Source organism: Ammospiza nelsoni, chromosome 2 (genome assembly GCF_027579445.1).
Source record: "Ammospiza nelsoni isolate bAmmNel1 chromosome 2, bAmmNel1.pri, whole genome shotgun sequence".
Lineage (NCBI taxonomy): Eukaryota > Metazoa > Chordata > Aves > Passeriformes > Passerellidae > Ammospiza > Ammospiza nelsoni.
In genome coordinates, this window is record NC_080634.1 from 16,942,981 (window position 1) to 16,963,548 (window position 20,568).

The window sequence follows — 20,568 nt, forward strand, 5'->3', positions numbered from 1 at the left end:
CTCCCCATCCCAGACTGAATAAACAATTATTACCAGGTCTGGTCTGTGGTTTATCCGTAGGCTGCGGTCTTGCAGAAGTGAGATGAGTTTTATGAGGTGCTAAAAGAAATAAGGTCCTGTTTCAATGCTGTGTGTAACAGAACAGGGACAGTGCAGTGCAATTTGCCAGACAAAAAGGTCCATGCACCAATGTGATACAGCAAAATGGACACATGAGAGTTCTATGAGATCTAATCCAAAATGCATGTGGAAAATGCTAGTTTCTTTAGTGGCCAGATGGCTCCATCATGCAGTCTGACCAGTTACATTCATATGTAGGTTTAGGAAAAAGATGTAAAATATTTACAGCCAGTTACCCAACTGTATATGGATACAGAGTTAGCTCTGCAAGGTATCCATGGCCTTAAGACATTTAATTAGGTTCTGTAAAAAACAAACAAACAAAAAACCTCAAAATAAAACACCAAACTGAAACCCCCCAAACCAAAGACTTAGATAAAACTATGAGACATTAAAATATTGCTGAGAAAACAACTGGGAGCATTCAATGCAGACACTGTGCAGGGCAGCTGAAGAACAGTGTCATCAGCAAGGCTGAAATCAGAAGCCCTCAACCTTTTTTTATTGTTGCCTTTCACTTGCAAAATAATTTTGACACCCTATGTTATGGGATCTGTGGAAGCTGAAAGCATAAGCAATAGTCACTGTTACCATGTGCCCAATTAGCAACGTCGGTAAATCAGGTTTTTTAAGTAGAGCTGGCTATTTGATAGTCAAGACAAATAAATGTTCGACCCATAACATTTAATCCAGCCTCTCCAAAGCATCGGAGAAAATACAGGCCAGAACATATTACTCATTTTTAACATTTAGACTGGGGATGTTTTACAGATTTAGATTTTGTAAAAAAAAGTTGAAACTCGGCATCAATGTTTGCAACACTATATACATGAGCATCCAATACACAGCTCTAATACTGTTTAAAAACTTCACATAATCTTCAAGATTTGAGGCAATACTGTGCAAATCCCATTTTCAGAGCAATAAACTAAAATATTTGATAAGGGGAAAAATAAATTTTCATATTGCATATTTGAAACAGTTTTAAAGGTAATAATGAACAGACTATTAAATATTAAACTGTACTGATTTTACTTAAGATCTACAGACTCTCAACACCACAACTTAAGAAAGTCTTAAAAAAATTACCTGTATCAAACCAAGGAATTTCAGTTGCTTGACCAATTTTGGGCCTGGGTGAAATGTGGTATGTTTCATTGGGAACTGAAAATGGACATATTACTGCTTAGCAAATGCAAATTATTTCCTTTTAAACATAAGACATCACAGATGGAAAGGAAATTCAAACTGTCTGTGCAAATCATAAACAAAAGAGTCAGTGCTAGAAATCTAGCTGAAAATCATGCTTTTATAAATGTAAAAGACTTTTCAAGTCTGGTAAGATATGTATCATTAGTAAGTCAGACAAAACCAGAAAAGATGATAAGGCAATGCCTTTATATGTGACTCCTCAGCCTTGTACATGTAGTACTTATTTCTACAAAGAATCACATAAATAAGAAAAATGACTGGAAAATTAAAACCAGCAACATTTTTTACATGCACTGGACTGTAACTAACAAATGAACATGACAAAGATATATGAAAGTTTTTCTTTTGATTAAACTGTAGGTTTAGCCATATAGCAAAAGCAGAGAAAGTAAAGATTGATGAAAAATAAACTGATGCAATATTCTCATTACCCAAAGTTATTTTGGACCCATCAACAACATGAACTGTTACAAGGTTAATTGATCCCAGGTGTGTTGCCCTTGGAGCTATAAAAAATAAACCATTGTTCTGTGAGAAGGCAAATTAAAGAAGTTGGATTTCATGAAGGATCTCTCTCTCCATTGTTTCCTAAAATCCTATCTGCACATCTGCTAGGGCAATTTGAACAGACATGAGACAGGCACATTCTGATTAGTCTGGATGTATTTTCATGCTGACAACCAGACAGTGCAAGCATTCTGCTGGGCCCCCACTAACTTCAGAACACTTGTCCTAAACCTGGAGTTCTGACAGTCTTTGGTCTTTCTCATACTTGTTGATTAATTAACATTTCTCAAAAGAAAATTCTAGAAGCTATGAGTAATGAATTTATTTTTCAGACCTCACTCAAATTTGAATGAATTAATTAAAAGGTCTCTAAGTTACCGGATGAAAAGGACAGACTAGCAGGCAGAGGCACACACTACATGACTTTTGTCTTTCAATAAATAAGAAAATAAGGTAAAATAAATAAGAAATAAGGTAAGAATATGGAAGCTGGAAAATAACCTCCTTACTGGCATAAGGAGAGCTGCTGAAAGGTGCCATTTATATTTCACAGTAAAATATACTGTGAAATATGTATATTCACAAAAAAAGTTTGTTTACAGTTTTTCCTACCAGTAGCTTGTTTTGCATATGCACCTTTATAATGATTTAGACTTAATATATAAATTTTATATTTTTTTAAAAGGCAAAAAATAAGCCTCTAAATTCTGTTCTCTGAAATTCTTTCCCTAAAACTAAATTTGTAGTGGTACCAAAAGATGGCACATGTTAACTATGACATGATTGCAAATAGCTCTTATTCAACTGAGACTAAAAATCTAACTTTGTTATTGAACAGCCTGTCAAAACAAGGCATTTAGAAAAGAAATCTTTTTCCTGGACTGTTCAGTTTGATGTACACAGTAATATATATGTACATATGGTGTATGTATAGATAGAATACAGTTCTTGAATGAATAGTGGAATCTCTTTCACCATAAAAAATGGGCAAGGAGAAAGAAGTGGGGAGGAAATTACTAAACTACCGATTAAGCTATTTGTCTGACAATAAAATTTTATCAATTCAGAGGTTAGATCAGAGAGAAGGAAAGTTCAGGAGCTGCTCTTATAGACATGTAGTCTCTCCTCACCTAACTGTATTTTTCTGCTGTTCCTTTCCTCCTTAGCAATTTCTACTGAAATAGATCACCTTGTGCTAAAGCTCAGATATCATCACCCTTCACTATAGATGTGCATCTCTGAATGTACCATGGTTACTGCAAAAATCACTGGTATTGAAGGCACTTCTACTCTTAGCATGTCAAATATCTTGGACTGAAACTCTGTATACCGATTTTCAAAAGTACTTGAGAAACTGAATCACATGTTTTTAGAAAAACAAAATTCCCCAAAACAAAATAATTTTTTTTTAATGTAAGCACAGAAATATATTTTTATTAAAATTAATTAAATTTCTCACATTTTTTGATGGCTACTAAGCCCATTCAACTTCTTTCCATGGAAATTGATCCAATTCTTGGGCATTCACTTTGATATAATTTATGAACAAGTTCTCAGCTGAACAACGACACAAAATTCTGTCTACTTATTATGCATACCTCATGACCACAAATCTCAGTGACAGCAGAAATATAACTAAGGCAGTGCCACAGTAACACTTCTAAAGTTACAAACTGTAAATTACCAGGTTTAGTTTGTGGTACTTCTGGCCCAACAGATGTTTTGGATTTGGAAGGAATGAGCAGTGTTTCTTTTGGAGCTGAAAGAAAAGGAAAAAGATTATTATTGTAGTCTTCAGGAGTCATGATCCAATGCCATACTTAGCCCACAGAAAATGCATGCCTCAAATGCCTGAAAAAAAGACAATAACAATTCCATGGCTTTCTGGAACCTGAAACAAAACCACTAGCCAAAACACAGAAAAGTCCCAGCAGCGTGCTGTAGGATAAGTTGAGTTAGGGGCTAAAATTCTTGCTCTAAAAGAAAAATGAGGCCACTGACTTCTGGTTGGAGATCTGACAAATACAGACTTCTGATCAGACATAAGTTGTATGCTATTTTTGCTTTACTTGACAAATAGAAATGAGAATTCTCTGTATCCTAAGACACATGCACGTGGCAGCAGAATGACGGATAGTGGAATGGTGTTATATAAATACGACATTGGAGCATGTTCTCTAGAAATTTCTCCACTGAAAAATTAGAAATACCTGCATCTTAATGTTAAGGAAACTTATTTACCCATCGTTGCCCTTGACCGACCAGTGGTGGTAGAAGATTTTGTAAAAATTGGTTGCGGAGTTGTCGGATATATTGCTGTTAAGGAGAAAATGTGAAAAATCTTAGAATATTTATTTGTAATCCAAACAAAGCAGCATTTGCTGAAATCTGTAAAATGTCCCAAACTAAGGAGTAGCAGAATATTTTGAAAACCAGCTGCTGACAGACACAATTATCTCTCTATTAACTTCTGCTATATATTTATATCAAAAATGGGAAAGCACACAGCCCTCCAGAACTATTTTTAAAGCTATTTTCATTTCAGTACAGCAGACAATGTCTGTAGCTAGCTGCACAAGCACATTGTAAAGGAGTTCTGCTGCATTTCAAGAAAAGATTAACAAAAAATATTCACAGAGTACCCAAGATTACCAGTAATCACAGAGAACTCAGTCTGCCTAGGCACTGAAATTTGTCAATACCCACACTACTACATTCCAGTCATCATTTGCTATGTGTAATAGACAGAGGAATACCATGATATATATTATACATATATTGCTATTATTTGTAGTGCAGTTTTGGCTTATTTTGGATTGATCATCTGAAGTGTAATGCATTTGCTTCACCACAAAACTGGCTAGGGATAATCCCATTAAGAAGCACAAAACCTGATATTGGGGAAAGAATGATTGAACACCAAATTAAAATAATGCCTCCATTACCAGGTCTGGTGTATGGCACTCTTGGTCTTTCAGTTGTTTTTCGTTTGGTATGAATGAATGGTTTTTCAGTTGGAGCTGGAATAAAAACAGAAAGCACCCAAAACAATAATGAAAAAAAACACTGCTTTTCACAGCACACGGGGAACATAACTATGATCTGATCTAGAATAAGGCAAATTATGTAAGAATAAACTGAAAGCTGGAATTCCTGCAAAGAAAGGAAAACAAGTTAAATGGCCACTTATGCCAAAAGACTTCTAAAAAATATATACAAATTTGTAGCTTTGCATCAAGCAGTCTGGAATATACATCATCATATGGTAATAGGACAAAAATAGACAGTGGTAACCTGTGTCTTCCTCATCTGCCACATATGAATAGATGAGGGCAGGATTTCTTTTTTACTGGAACATTTGTGTCAAACTGATTTTTAACTTAAATTATTTTGTTCTTATGTTGGAATGATTTAATATTATCTTCACACTATACAGATAAAAAAATTGTGTAACTAAAATTAGGAATCATTTACTGGAAAAGGTTATCTTAGCACTTTTTAGTCTGTGGTCTACATCAATGTGAGAGGTCCAAAATTATCTGCCTTAGCCTGTGCAGTTTTCATCCCTCTTGCTCTGAAGAATCATTTTCTGCATCTGACTCTTGCTCAGGTAGCTCAGGTGTTTACAACAGAGCACCTACTTCATAAATGCCTATCTGTTCATTGATGAACAGATACTGAAAGAATACTAACCTAAGTATCTCTGCATACAGGGAATATAAATTGAAATAGAAACATGTTTAAAAGCAATTTTAATTTCCTCTTCCTCAAAAAGAAAAGAAACATAGTTTGAAGATTATAAAATGCCTATTAACATTTCATTCTCAGAAAATCACAGTCAAGGTCTGTCTCTGAAGCTGGGGACAGAAAACTGGTTGAACAACGATTGCTCAAGCAATGCTCCTGCTCCCAGATAGTGCTGGTTCAGTGACCCTTACTTGGTCCACAAGTGACAATTTAACAAGATGAACACTCAGCTAAGGTTTCATGTATTTAAGCAAGTCTTCCCAACATGGACAACTGAAGAAAGCAGAGAGGATGGTTTCAAGTAGTAGAGTGGGATTTAGATGGTCTGCTCTGAAGCTATTTAGATAGCTGCTCTGGAGACTATGTCATTGTTGATATATTAAAATTTTTCTCTAAAATTAAACCATGAGGGGTGAAGAAGAAGAGTATTTTAGAATGAAAACAACCATAATTCACATGAAGAACAGGGCATTAACTCAGCTGGTTAGAGCATGGTGATAATGCAAGGGTTGTGATGAGCCAGTTTACTTCAGAGTTGGACTTGATGATCCTTGTGGGTCCCTTCCAGCCCAGAATATACTGTGACTCTATTTAAAGAGCAGATAGTGATGCTTCACAAAGTTCCCTTTTACTAGAAAATAGATAACATCTGGAGGAATTGCATCATCCTGACTGGAAAGGCTAGAAGAGGAGGAAAAGGACCTTTGAAAGTAAATGAGCTCATGCATCATTACCCTTATCAAGACCAAAGATCAAGTAAGTATCTACAAGAAGAGCAAAATTTCATTATTAGCTTTTAATAAAATATAATAAGCTCTTTCTAAGACGATATTCTCTAAAAAAGGTGTAAAATAGAATAATTATTTATGAAATAACAGTTACCAAATATTGCCCTTGTTCTTTCAGGAATATGAGGAATCATAGTTGTATCTTGTTCATCAAAGGTTGGAAGAATCTCTGTTGGAAAAAATGTCAATAAATTATCTGAATAACGAAAGGAATCTCCCTTTCCTCTTTTTCTCAAAAATCCTTTCAGCACTATACTGTATACAACAGGAAAGGGATGTTATAGCATTTACCCTCAGAAATTTATGGTTAGGAAACAGCAGCAACAAACCCTCAGTGAAATCACTGATTATATTACATAGATCAGTTGGATTTATGATGGGGAGTCACCTAAGCAAAATAGAATTGAAGGGAATCCTCACTCTAATCTGGGTAAAAATGCATGTATAAAGAAAAAGCATTGCAACAGTGTTAGGAAGTTTCTCTCATAAAAGCTTCAAAAACACGGTGCACACTATTAAAGTGTGTTGCTCAGATAGAAGCTGCAAATAACTTTTTATCCTTGATTAAAACATATAGGCTGATACTATTTCTTCTGTTAATATCGACATAAAATACAAAAACTCTTGAACTGTTGAAGTTTCTGTCATATTTAATTGCAAAGATTTCTCAACCTAGAATAGTAACCAGGCGACAGCTGATGCACTGATGATTATTCCCCCCATTGCCACCCCAAAAGCAATTGTTCAATTATCCACTGAAGCTTCAAAAAGACCAGATAATTTACCAGGCCTCCTGTATGGAGCATCCGGGATGGGAGTTGTTCTAGGTTTAAAAGGAATATGATGTGGTTCTTTAACAGCTGAAAGAAAAGAACTATTTTAAGGGTTTATACTTTGACAAAATTAGGTTTGTTGCACAGGCACTGCATGTCTCATGCTTGCAAAGAAAAACAATCCTTGCATGACAGCCTGAAAAACTGAGTGTCAGATACACATCAAGAACAGGTCAGATACATGTCAGGAATTCAAGAGAAAACAAAATCCTGAATGAAAACATGAACGGAAAATTAATCAGGTAAGCAAAATCTGGAGTCAAGCAACAAAGCCAGAAAGAGCACAGACAGCTACAGGGAAGGTAGTTCTGTATTTCAGAACCCATAACTGCAATACCCATGGTGTGCTTGTCTCCTACAAGGAGGAATTCAAAGGAATTCTATCATGTGTGACAGAAAAAGAAATTTTATGCGAAGACAAAAAACCAGCTAGGAATCTTTCAGTACCTGCAACAGAGTAGAATGTAGTTCAATTAGTAGAAAAGAGAACAACTCAAAACCACAAACACATTATGTGAAAAACAGACTAGTGATATATAAACATTGGCCCAAGGAGTACTGAAAAAATAATAATGACCAGCTCAAGGTAACAAATTCACCTGCTGCCGTCTTTTTTTGTTCAACTGTAAATGTACTGCCAAAACTCCATGAAAACAACAAGATGCACAGAGTTAGTGGTGAGTATAAGTTAGTGGTAAAAATACTCCCTTTGGCATGACTGGCTTGTTTTCAATTTGGACCACATTCTTTTTTTTTTTTTGCTTTTCTTTGTAAAATTAGTGAATATACACTCACTCAAAATAATGTTCAAGAGATACTCTCAGAACTGTTAGAAGTTACAGAGGTTTGGTCATTCATTAGTATGTAAATCCCTATTAAGTTTATTTTTGAGGGTGACATTCCATTACCAGGTCACACAAACCTATGAGTGTTTCAGTTAGAGATATTTGGAGTCATACATTAAGGCCCTCAAATAGGTTTTTCTCCAAGCACCTTTTGACAGGCACAAAAGAGATGCAACTTCTTCCAACTTCTCATGATGTTTCTGCGTTGTCTACCCTGCTGTATAGATTATTCAGCTGTGATAGATGTCTTGTGGCTGAAAAGCAGAGGCTACTACTAAAACTCAGACATTAAAAACAGAAATCAGCTCTGTTTTCCTGGAACCACATATTTAATAATCATCAGAGAACATATTTGCAATGTGAAGAAATGTTAATCAGCCCTTGGTTTGCTGAGGAAAGACAACCCAAAAGAACCCTGGATATTCAATCACAACAAAAGAACAATGTGTACCAGGTCTTGTGTATGGGACATCCGGACTTGGTGATGCCCTGGGCTTGGAAGGGACACGCCAACTTTCTTTGGGACCTGTGGAAATGAGCAAAGTTTTGAATTTATTATTGAGGATGATGATTCTTGGACTTATGAAGATGTGCAAAGTTTTGAACACATTGTTGAGGATGATGATTTAACATACGTCTTTCAACTTTTCTGCTGAATCAGAAGATTTGTTTTCTGATAAGAAATTTTTTAGGGATTATTTCTGTCATTTTAAAATAATCCCAAAGAGATCTCCTGTTAGTGGAATCAATACAATGCCAGTGCAGAGACTAAAGAAAAAGTGACTTTTACAGTGCAGGGTCAGATCAACTCCCCACTCCTAACAGCAATAACAAACACAGATTTTTACAGAGTAAACTGCTGTAGTTCTAACACTTCATAGTTGTGCTTCACAAGTGTTTCATATTCCAAAAACCTGCTGCTCATTTAAATCAACTTTGCATTAAAAAAAAAAAATCCTCAGCAAACAAGTCAAAGCAGAAGAAACATGGAAATTTACCTCTAATTTTCAAATTGACAGAGCTATATCCAAAGTTTTGGGAACAGAAAAGTACTGTAATTTTACACTTTTAAAGAAGCAACTCAAAAATACAGATATTAAGGAAATCAAAATGCAGATTTTCCTGTGTGCAAGGGCTAAGGACGAGTGCTAACACACATATCTCCACTGTGTGTCATTGACATGTACAAATATCCAGCTGATTATGTTCAATGACAGCTGTAAAGCAAAATTTTATTATGACAGTGAAGCACAGCCTAGACAATAAGTATCTCTGTATCTTCACAGAATTCATCCATTTTGAGCATTATCAAAGTGACAAAACTTTCATGCACTAAAGGGCAAAATATTGATAAGCTTACTTGCTCTGGTTGGAGGAACACGTGGACTGGGTGATGTTTTAGGTTTGGAAGGCCTGTGATATATATCTTTAGAAGCTGAAAGAAAGAAAGAAACTGGGTTAAGCATTATTAAAGTAGTAAGTAGCTTCAAATATAAATAAACTGCTCTGTAATGGGTGTAGTCCTGGAATGATTCACAATATCAAATTCAAGTGACAAAAAAGCCTTAGTCAAATGGATCTGCCTCAAGCAATCATATGACCCAGAATTAATGAAGTGATTGTGCTCTGACAGTGAAATTGAGGTTTGAATGGAACAGAATTATTTTCCAGTCTGCTATGAAGGATTGAATTTCAATTCATAAAACTGGAGGGGAAGGGAAGAAAAAGAAAGAGAAAGAAAGCTTTCAGGATGCAGCTCTGCCCACCCATGGTGCTCTGCACTGCCAATGGTGCTGTCTCCAGAGGATGACTAAAAACATATAATAAGGATCTGCCCTCTGCTTCTTACCATTAAATATTGAAGGAAAATTTCCTATCTTACGTGCATAACAACTTGAAAAAACCAAGGATTCTCCTTATTTGTTTTATAGAAAATAAGAAGACACCGAGAACCTTGACAGTTAAATTATTAAGGAACATGCAAAGAAAGATGACAATTTTTTTCAGGTTTGCTTTTAACAATTTGTGCTGAAGAAGAAAGACGATGTGACCATTCAAACAAGAAAGCATCATTACCTATTGTTGCCTTTGGTTTCTCAGTTCTGAATCTAATTGTTTCCAGAACTGCATTAGCATAATAAAACAACAAAACCAAAGTACTACCAAGAACAATCACTGTCTCCACAATACTCATACCATCCCTGCTAGGGCTGATGACAGATAGTCACTCCTCCCTGAAACTCAACATCCAAGTGTTATGTTCCACAGAGTTTCCTCCAGTTCAAGGTAGCAGTTCTAATACAGAACAGATCCCAAATATCTGAAGTTTTTGTAAAAGCCACAAAGAGACTGTGGGTGGTTATTTTTTTACCTTCAGCTTTGTACACTTTCCTGACTTATTTTGTTCAAACAATAGGTGCAGACTTACTGGGGAGAAAAGGAACCTGAGTTGTTGTCTCTCTGGCCACCTCTTCACCAGCACCATCTAATACTCCATGTACTTTGGATGCCCATACTGGGTCTGGCTGGAATGGGGGTTATTTTCTTCATAGCAGCCCTTCTGTACTGTGTTTTGGATTCATGACCAAGGAAGTGTTGATAAAATACCAACGTTTTAGCTGTTGCTGAATACGCCTTGTCACAGCATCCAGGAATACTTTGTTTTTCACTCTGCCCCCAGGCAAGAGGGCTGGGCTAGCAGTGGGCAGGGTGCTTGGAGAGGACACAAACAGGACAGCAGAACCACCCTGGCCAAAGGGATATTCCACCTCACATAAAGCCAGCTTAGCAGCAAAACTTTCCAAAGCACCCATTGTTCCTAGACCAGCACCACTCTGCCTGTGGGATGTGGTGTGAGGTTGTTTTGTGCACTTCCTTTCTTCCATCTCTTTTTATCCTCCCTTATTAAACTGCCTTTATCTTGAACTATGATTTTTTCTCCTCTTTTTTCTTTTTTTTTTACTTCTTATCTGATTCTCTTCCCCAGACCACTGTGGGGTAGAATGAGCAGGAGGTTAGCATGTGCTTAGCTTCTGGCAGGGTCAACCCACTATGGGACCTCACACATGCAAATGCGAGTTGCATAATTTACTTTCTCCCTCCTTAATTCTCCTAAGGTTGTAAATGGGTACAACAAACCATGCAGACACAATTATAGGAAGTATTATACATTCTTCAATCTCTGAACAACACAAGGGCTCTGGAAAAGTGAACCAGAAGTATGAATGAAACCTTGTGCCTAAAAAAACCCCCCAAAAACAGGAACAATTTAAGAAATACAGAGCAGAATCCTTCCTCTTTGCAATGACACCCCTCATTTTCATCTTCACTTTACCAGAACACAAGTTATACAACAAAGACTTATTTTCACTGAGAATTGTACAGAAAACATCCATTTCTGCACTGACTTACAATGTAATAAATAACTGAAGATATTTTCAACTTACCAGGTTGTTTATAAATTCTACATGTCACTGGATTTTACCCCTCAAGGAATATTCTAAAATATATGCCCAAGGAATACACACAAATCTGAAGCTCCAGTGATCACAGTAGAATCCATAAGACACGTGTCAGTACGAAAAGGAAAAAAAAAATAATGAACCTACCAGGTCTTGTTCGTGGCACCTCTGGGCTTGGTGATGTTCTAGGTTTGGAAGGAAAATACTGTGGTCCTCTAGGAACTAAAAAAATAGCAAATATTAGAATTTTTTTGGAACTGATACTGACAGAAAGAATAACATTAAAGAAGAACACATGCCTTTGGGACCCTTTGGAATCACAAAAGCTTGAGTAATGGAGAAATATGAACACTTATGCTGATGGAAAACCTCTGTAAGAGGACAATATAAAACAAGGCAAATATTGTTGCACAGTATGAAAGGTGAAGCAGCACATGATAGAAATGGAGTATAGAGACAAGCAGTCAAAGGTAGGTTGTGGTGCTTCCATCCCCTTTGCAGAACACATTTGTGTGAGGAAAAAAAACCAAAAAGATTATTATGAATCATTAGTGAAAAATCACCATACCCCATGTTACAGGATGAACTTTAATGGTAAAAAATTATGAGTGGAGTGCAATGAAGCAGTGCTTGTGATGGTCAGTGAGAAAAAAGCTAGATGTGATGGTCCCCAGGTGATTTACCCTGTAGGTAAAACTGTTACCTATTGTTGGTTTTAGTTGATCAGTTCTAAGTGTTATAGATTCCAGGACTGTATCAGAAAAAAAATGGAAAATATGTTTTGAAAGTTGAAAATTTACAATTAGCACTACTTTTTGAATAATATACTTTGTATACTGCCTCATACAGAAACAGTTGTATTAAAAGAAATATCTGAGAAAGCAGTGAAACCTTCAACATAGTGTGAGCTTTGTTCTCCCATAGGCTTCAATGAAATATCCAAATATTATCATTCTGTTATTCAGAAAATGGCTTTTTAGGGACACAAATCTCTTTCCTTGGTGATGTGCTTCAAATGCACTCTATATACACAACTGGAATCAGAAAGTGCTTGTGTACTGAACACTGTCATTAAAGAGCATTACATGGTGTATTGCATTGCACAGTCGTATAATTCAGCTCTAGACTGGAGTGGATCTAGAGACTATTGGTTTAGAGTCATAAGGATGTGAAATCAATGTGTCAATTCTTCTGTATGGATTACAATTTAACAAAAAGAAGAAATATCTTTGGATATTTTAAGACAATTTAAGATAAGTGGATGATGCTGTAGAAAATGTTCTGTATATTACAGATTCTCGAAGAAACACTAAGTTGTAGGGGCTTTTGCTTTTGTTTGCTTGTTAATTTGTTTTAAACACAGATCAACACAAGCTCATAACTTTTGTGTGACAAAATCATAAACCATTTCTGAGAAAGCTAGGCTACCATAACAATGAAAAATGGCCACAAAGGTAAAAACTGAGTCTATGAGAAGTTGCATCTTAAGGTGTAACTTGGAAACAATGTTTTATAATCAGATGCCATGGTTAAAAAGTTATGAGAAGACAAGGATTTTGACTGTTTCCTACATGAGGAAATCACACTTAATAGATAACATCAAATTTCAAAAATATTGGCCTACATCTACAATTTAAAGATCTTCAAAAAGTATTTATCCTTAAATTTTTTACATTTACCAAAGGGTAACAGATATTGATATTTGAGACCCTTGCAATTTTCTGTTGCTATTACAAACTGGAAAGCATGGAACAGAAAGTAATTTTTTCTGCCTACCACTAAATTCCACTGGTCTCATATTTAATGACATAAAAATCCAGTATTTTGGAATACAATGGAAAGGATCATTAATGCCAATAAATGTTTATAAGCAAATACTAAGTATGCATGTATAACTGAGCAATTTAGTCCCTCATGCAGAAAATAATAATGACATGAAATTAATTGAGTGTGGCTTAGAAGGGAAACAGATTCATTTTAACAATGCAAAGCGACATTGGAAAGAATTTTACCTCCCAAGTAGCCTCAGTACACACTTTATTTGCCTTGTATTTGCTTTAGTTAGCAGGGTTAATCTGAGTGTAACAACACTGTTCTCATCCTGCTGCCTTGAAGTAGCAGAGGTTTATTCTTTTGCTCAGTGAAAAATACCTAGCAAATGTCACTACTCATGAAAGTTGCAATTAAGTTGCTGAATAGTACAGAACATACCTTTATTCTGTTTTAACTGGCTCAGGTAACTAAACAGCTGCTTATAAACACATTTCAATCCAAAATAAACTGTACTAGAAAAAAATCACAAAGTAGTTTACCATCTTTGGCTTGTGGAACGTGAGGTTTGGGTGAAGTTTTAGGTTTAGAAGGAACACGTGGAGTCACCCTTGGAGCTGGAAGAGAAAATGTGGGCAGTGAGTTGGTTAAATTGCACAGCAATTACATGTGATACCAGCTGAACACACAAGCACAGAAACCTCACACCTGCAACTGAGAAGAAATAGGCAAATCAGGTAATACTCTCCATGTGCTTGCAACAATCTAAGCAAGAAAGTGGAATTTTAGTCATTTTTGAAGCTCAGTTTTTGTTTGTGTTTTAAAATAAAAACTAGAACAAGCGCAAATAAGCATAATTATGAGAAAGGTGATTGAGAGCTGCCAGCATAATTTCTTTTTTCCTAAAGGAGACATTCCAGCTGTGAAGAAAGCAGTGCACCCAACTGTTCTGAATGCCAAGCAAGATAATTACCTAGAAGAAAAATGGGGTTAAATGAAACAATCCTGAGGCAGGAGGTGACTAACTTCAGTGATGCTTGCTGTGATGTAAATAAAGCAAACACAACAGCTTGCCAAGGAAATATTATTACCTATGGGTGACCTTGGTGGTTCAGTTCTAAGTGTAATAGGTTCCAAGACTGCAACAGAAACAGTGTGACAAAGTGAGTAAGGAACACACTCAAAAAATTTCAATACTCCAATGGTAAGTAGAAAAGCAGGCACTAACACAAAAACCAGTACTATGGATCTTCAAGCTGACTTTTAAATCATGGGCAATTACAATTCTTAATAATACAGGTAAAATAAGAAATAAATAATTGGACAAACTGGATGGCAATAGAAGCAAAAATATGTGGATATAAATCAGTAAATGTGGATATAAATCAGTAAATCCAAGAACAAGCAAGAGAAGAGATTGCAGAGTTTAACTTAGAGACAGCAAGGGACTCTTGATGTACAGAATGTCAGACTGAACTCTGTTATTTCAAAGTAGTGTGCTGACTGTGAAAAAATAGTTGAATTTTTCCTCTAAAGTGAGTAATTAAGCAGAGGACTAAAAGGCTGTTATTGGTAGAGCTGTATTTATCAGTCATCTGAAAAAAATTAGTTTGATAAAGCCTGTTAATTTTTTCTCATATCCACTTAAAATTTGAATCACAAAACCAATATATCATGCCCTTTTCCTGGTGACAAACTGAACCAAATGAGACAAAAACTTATGAGATGGCAGAATCGATAAAAATTTCTTGGCAATAAAGAAAACCTATTTTAATGCATTAACTCTTTCATCTCAAGGCAGTAACAAGTCAAATAGGGTATAACACACAGATATACACACCTAAAGATAGAATCTGTTCTACAACCCACATTCACTTATCTCCCAAACTCTCATATGCATCTACCCATTTTGAAAATGGGCTCCAGAGTCAATAACAATATAAAACTTTGATTGCAAATGAGGAGGCTAATACTAAAGTATTTATTACATGCCTATTAACATGCACAGTACAACATTCTGTAGTATTAATATTGCTGCAAATGAAGAAAAAAAGCCAAACCAACCAGTATTAACTTCTACTGACAGTGGCCAGATACTCCATAGAAACGTCAGACCAGCCACTAATTTTTCAAATGTTCTTGCTACGTATGCCTGGTTTGCAAAGACTTTGCCATTATTCAAGCTCATCAGTTACTTTTGGAATTCAAATTCAAAATCTTTTCCTAGAAAACACTGATTTCTATTTTCAGGTTGCTTTTGAAAAATCAGTCACTTCTTACAAAGGGAAAAACAGCTTTCAATAATAGAAATATATTTATATTATTTCTTAGGTCTGCAAACTGTTTTCTGGAGCAATATTATTTCCTTCTGTACAAGTATTATCCAAAAAAATTGAATCTCGCTTCTCCCCACCTAGAGGAAAAAAAAAAAAGTTGTTCTCTTCTTTACTTTCTGCACTAATAGCAAGTCTCAAAGTACATAATTTCAAAAGAAGTGCCTCATCAGACTTAGCTTGAGGTGTTTTGATCTTAGCAGATCATTTGGGCTTCAAATGTGAGGAATGTGTATTTTGGATACTGGGAAATGTTTGTTTTGTGGAAACCTGCATTTAAGCTGAAAGTAAATGGTCCCATAGTAAATCACATTCAGGTTCAGCAACAAAGAAATGAAGGCTAGGAAATGAGCCTCTGTCCCTATCAATGAATAACCACAGAAAAAGGAATTGTACTATGTGTTTAATGCATGAAATATTGTTGGATATGAACAAAAGAAGCAATGATTATCCATTTGATGGATAATCAAAGAGCTGGATGTTCTTGAGCAGCAAAATTAACTACTCATAGTTTAGTCAAAAGCCAACGAAAAGACTTAACAAGCAATGCTAAGAAAAGGTTGTTATGCAACATTGACCTTGAGAAGTCAATGTCAGTAGAGGAGTTTTGAGAGAATTTCATGGTGTATAAATTGTTGCAGTTGAAAACTATGATTTTAAGTGACTTGTTCTATCAAATAATTTAAGTATGGATTAAAGATGTCCTTGTCCTGTGAAGTATCATACATATACTCAGCTTCATCCAGGTTTTAACGACCAAAGCTAGACTGCTGAAAACACCTTGAAGCCCTTCCCAGAATACAACTTGCACAGCAAATGCAGACAGGGATTCAAATTTTCCTTTAAATTAGATAAAGCATTTCAGGGCTCACTGCAAAGGAGAGACCCTTGTTCTTTGTCTGCATAAAAAAATGTATATATTAAACATATCACTTAACATATATTCCCATACTAAAAAAAGGCCATGTATTATTTTATCTAAACTGTGCTCCTCATTAAAAATAAAATCACTTTTTTTTTCCTTTAAATTGAGCACGTTTGGATGTATTAACTGAAAAAATGCAGTATTTTCCATACATTTGAGAAAATCTCAAGCAATATGCCACGAAACTCCTTCTGCAGGAATTGTTAACCAGTGTGTAGTTTTAAATGTAATTTTAGATTATATTATTTATATACTCCATAAAATCTTGATTACTGCAATAATTCTTATTCTTTCTTCTTCTAATTGTAACTTTCAGGTAAATACTTTTTAAGTGATATCCTGTCTTTTAGAAGCTATCTCCATGTTAGAAACATGGAGAAACAATAAAGCATCAAGATCATTCTTCCATTTGCTGGGTTTGGACCACACATGAATAAGCAAGAAGCCTCCAGGAAATGCTGTTTTCAACTGCTCATAATATGAGACCAGTGAAAAGCAGAATGACTAAGGATGACTCATAATCATTACCCTCTGCAGTCTTTGGACGTTCATATGTGTAGGGACTCCTAGAAGTGCCTGACACTGGAATGGTTGCTGTTGGAATAAAGAGAATTTTCTTAAGAGAAATACAGGTGCATCGGTATCTGTTTTTTACGTGCTGGTACAGCTCAGCTGCTCTTGCTTCCCAACTAAAATCCACCACTTCAAAACTCTTCAAATGGAAACACTGAATGAATGATAAATTTACTGAAATTACCCTATGTGGCTTTTGCTGCTTTTGGAAAATAAAAAGTGCATTTATGCTACAGGATCACACTGGGAGAGGAGCTCTCTAAAGGCTTTACCTTGCTGTTTTACTGAATTTCTTTTATGTCTTTATGGCTGTAGACCACTGGAAAGAAACAGCTCCAGAGAACATTTCCTTTGGTAAATCTTTCTATAAATTTTCCTGTGTTTCTCCCATAGTGATACAAAGGATAGATATGAAAGCTTCAGGTGTAAATAACAGTAAAGTCCCAGAGAGCAAGGCTGGAGATCCCAGCAGATTATCTAGCGCCACTGCACATTAGATCAATAAGTTAACAAGCTTCCCATCTTTACCTAGAGTACGCAATTGGGTTTGAAAGGAACAAACCCCAAACACCCTGAAAAATATAAAGAACTTTGAAGTCAAAATTGGTAGAATGGTTTGATAGTAGTGTGACTTTACAAACAGAATCCATTTTCGTTCCTAAACACATCCACAATCATTGAGTAATCTTTGTGGTTCCCCTTTAAATTTTGCTTTGTTTCTCTGTTTTGACTCTTAGCCTCTGTTCCTCCCAACAGATTTTAACTGGGAAAGAAAAAGTGATTGATAAATACTGTATGATGGGCCTCAGTCTATATTTTTGGACATGCTAACAATTTGTCATGTTGTAATTCACAAACATTTTAAGTCTCACAAGAAAACTTATTTAAAGGAAGTTACCTTAAAATTTTGAAATACAGTAAAATCTGAGACCTAACAGTTCCAAAATTCTGTCAGTTTAGACAGAAAATCATATTCTTAATTTAAAAGTCTCTATTTCCCCACATGAAGGTTTATGATGGTTTACCTGGGTGGAGGGTGTTTAAATTTAAAAGACTGATTTATTTCAGATTTCTAAATTTTCTCTCTTTTCTTTATTGGCGTTTTTTATAGCTTAGACACCTATTATATTTTATAATATTGCCACTATTTTAAGAAAACAAAATACTCCAAAATGTCTTCAGGACAAATAATTTGTGCATTTCAGTAAATACCCAGAGAACTTGTGGAGTCTTGATCCCTGGAGATATTTTAAAACTTTTCTGTAAAGAAAGTGTGGCAATGTATTTGTGTGCACAATAGAAAATTCATTATAATTTCCTTTTCTGAAAAATGGAGAGAGGTACTCATGCTAACAATAAGAAAAGTGAGGACAATGGCTGGACATGATCACATTGGCAAGAAAACTTATTTTTTTCATATGGGCAACAGATTCAGTTACCCAAATGCCAAGAAAGAGAATGAAACTGTGAACTTTCACTAGAATGTACAGTTTGTTAGCTGGAGAATCTGAAAATCATTTAAATGTTTGGGGTTTTTTAAATGAAAATTTTTTCTCCACTGCCAAAAAAGACAAATACTTTACCAGAAACAGCACAAAAATAATATCAATAATGAGAGCCAAAATTAATTGCTTCACCCAAAGGCAGTTATCTGGCAGTAAGGGCAGTAAGTAATTAATTAAATATGAATTTGGCATTTATTGTTCATTATTTTGATTTACTCTTAGGGAAAGGTGACAACCACTGTCATGACACAAGTTTCTAATTTAAGCTGAACTTCCAGGTGAAGCTGGAACACAGATGGGCTCCTGCTCTTTCACCATTTTGCCACCTACTCAAAAGCCATCTTATCCCCATGCACAGCATATTTTATGGCTCAAATCGTATTTTCTAAACAAGAATATCATTTGTCACATTAGAACACACGCCAGTTTCGCTACCTACTTAAAAGAGAATCATGACAAGCTTTATCAAGATTAAAAAGTGTTTCAGCATTCTACCTGATTGATTTGTGAAACCACTACTGGGAAAGAAAAAACCAGAGGCGTGTGTACAAATATTTAAAAATATCACCTTTCTTCTTAGGCATATAGAAACTTGCTATAGAACCCCTCAGTGGGGAAACACCAGGATAAAATCTTGATCTTGGCAGTCCCAGGGTGTAAAACAAATCTATGCAGCAGTTTCCAAATGAGTTGCTTTTCTTCCTCAGCCAAAGAAAAAAAGCAACTCATGCATGAATTGTGCATGAGTTGCTGAATATAAATCTGAGTCCTGCAAGTTGTTCAAAAAACAACAGGCAGGACTCAGATTGATACTCAGACATAGAAATCTACAGCAGAGACAAAAGTAATAATTTTTGTAATACAATACTGGATTTCCTACACTTAAAATTATGCAAGAGCTGTAATAAGCATAAAACACTAATTATGCTCAGTATTCTGAGACAATTCCAATTCATAAGTGCCATTCCTTGAACAAGCTTCACAGGGAATAATTTGGTCTGAAGAGAGTTAATTTCTGGTTATGGGCAAAAAATAATTTGCAGGGAATCTGGAAAGAATTTAATAAAATCATCTGATCTCTTCCAGTATTGAGTAATATATTCTTACAATAAACAATTATGCAATTTCACGCTTTATAATTTCATTATAAACCATGTAACACTAGAAATATTTTTACAACTCTATTTATTCTTCAGGTCCAGAAAATGCCAGGTGTGTCTTACTCTCTGCCATACATCATAGATGAAATTTAACTTGTGAAGGTGCTATTTCATTTGGGATCATAAAATATGTCTTTACTGAATTCCAGTTCACAGTTTCATGTAAGTCTACATATGCTCTAATGATCACTGAACCAATCAAATCCTATGGTTCTATGTAAGATGCTATAACCATCAGCAAAACAGTAGAATTTGTGTTTTCTGGACCCTATGCTGAACTAAGTTGGAAAACTTGTTATTCCAAAATGAAAAGCAGGGAAACAATTTGCTTTGATATCTGGCTGCGTGAGTTGGTGACTTGGGATATTAACGTTAAAAGGTTTTTTGCTTTGCTTCCATTTTTTGGGGGATCCAATACAAAAATATTATTCCTCAAAGAGGAATTCCTCACCTTTCTGATGATTAAGTGCTGAACTTCACATTCGCACAGAAGAAATTCAAGCTAAAATGCACTATTTAAGTGATACACTATAACAAATGTTTGCTATGGAAATTAGTTACCAGGTTTAGTTCGTGGCTTTTTGGGTCTGGCAGATGGTCTAGGTTTAGATGCAGAAGTAGTGAGCTTTGCTTCTTTAGGAGCTGAAAGAAATATACTGGATTATAATTTTATGCTTTCCACTGTATTACAAAAAAATTAAATGAGGCAATGAATGGCTACTGGGAAAAAAAGCAAGTGGTAGAATCAGATATGCCAAGAAGGCTTCTCAAAAAATCTTCCTCAGAATT

At 35.4% G+C, this 20,568-nt stretch overlaps 1 protein-coding gene across 29 annotated transcripts in view; it reads right to left on the reverse strand.

The window, feature by feature from the left end:
- Positions 1-20,568, reverse strand: part of ABI3BP (ABI family member 3 binding protein) — a 135,662-nt gene that overhangs the window by 35,507 nt on the left and 79,587 nt on the right. For 16 of the 29 annotated variants that reach the window (XM_059467096.1, XM_059467095.1, XM_059467094.1 and 13 more), the window contains 16 exons: positions 20,341-20,421; positions 17,070-17,135; positions 14,375-14,422; positions 13,826-13,900; positions 12,217-12,264; positions 11,661-11,735; positions 9,413-9,487; positions 8,504-8,578; positions 7,160-7,234; positions 6,469-6,543; positions 4,785-4,859; positions 4,081-4,155; positions 3,524-3,598; positions 1,764-1,838; positions 1,210-1,284; positions 34-99 (listed from right to left, as the gene is read on the reverse strand). In XM_059467096.1, the coding sequence (XP_059323079.1) occupies positions 34-99; positions 1,210-1,284; positions 1,764-1,838; positions 3,524-3,598; positions 4,081-4,155; positions 4,785-4,859; positions 6,469-6,543; positions 7,160-7,234; positions 8,504-8,578; positions 9,413-9,487; positions 11,661-11,735; positions 12,217-12,264; positions 13,826-13,900; positions 14,375-14,422; positions 17,070-17,135; positions 20,341-20,421 (1,134 nt within the window). The remainder of the gene's footprint in view (positions 1-33; positions 100-1,209; positions 1,285-1,763; positions 1,839-3,523; positions 3,599-4,080; positions 4,156-4,784; positions 4,860-6,468; positions 6,544-7,159; positions 7,235-8,503; positions 8,579-9,412; positions 9,488-11,660; positions 11,736-12,216; positions 12,265-13,825; positions 13,901-14,374; positions 14,423-17,069; positions 17,136-20,340; positions 20,422-20,568) is intronic. The other 13 variants (XM_059467097.1, XM_059467078.1, XM_059467075.1 and 10 more) reach the window with 9 other exon arrangements.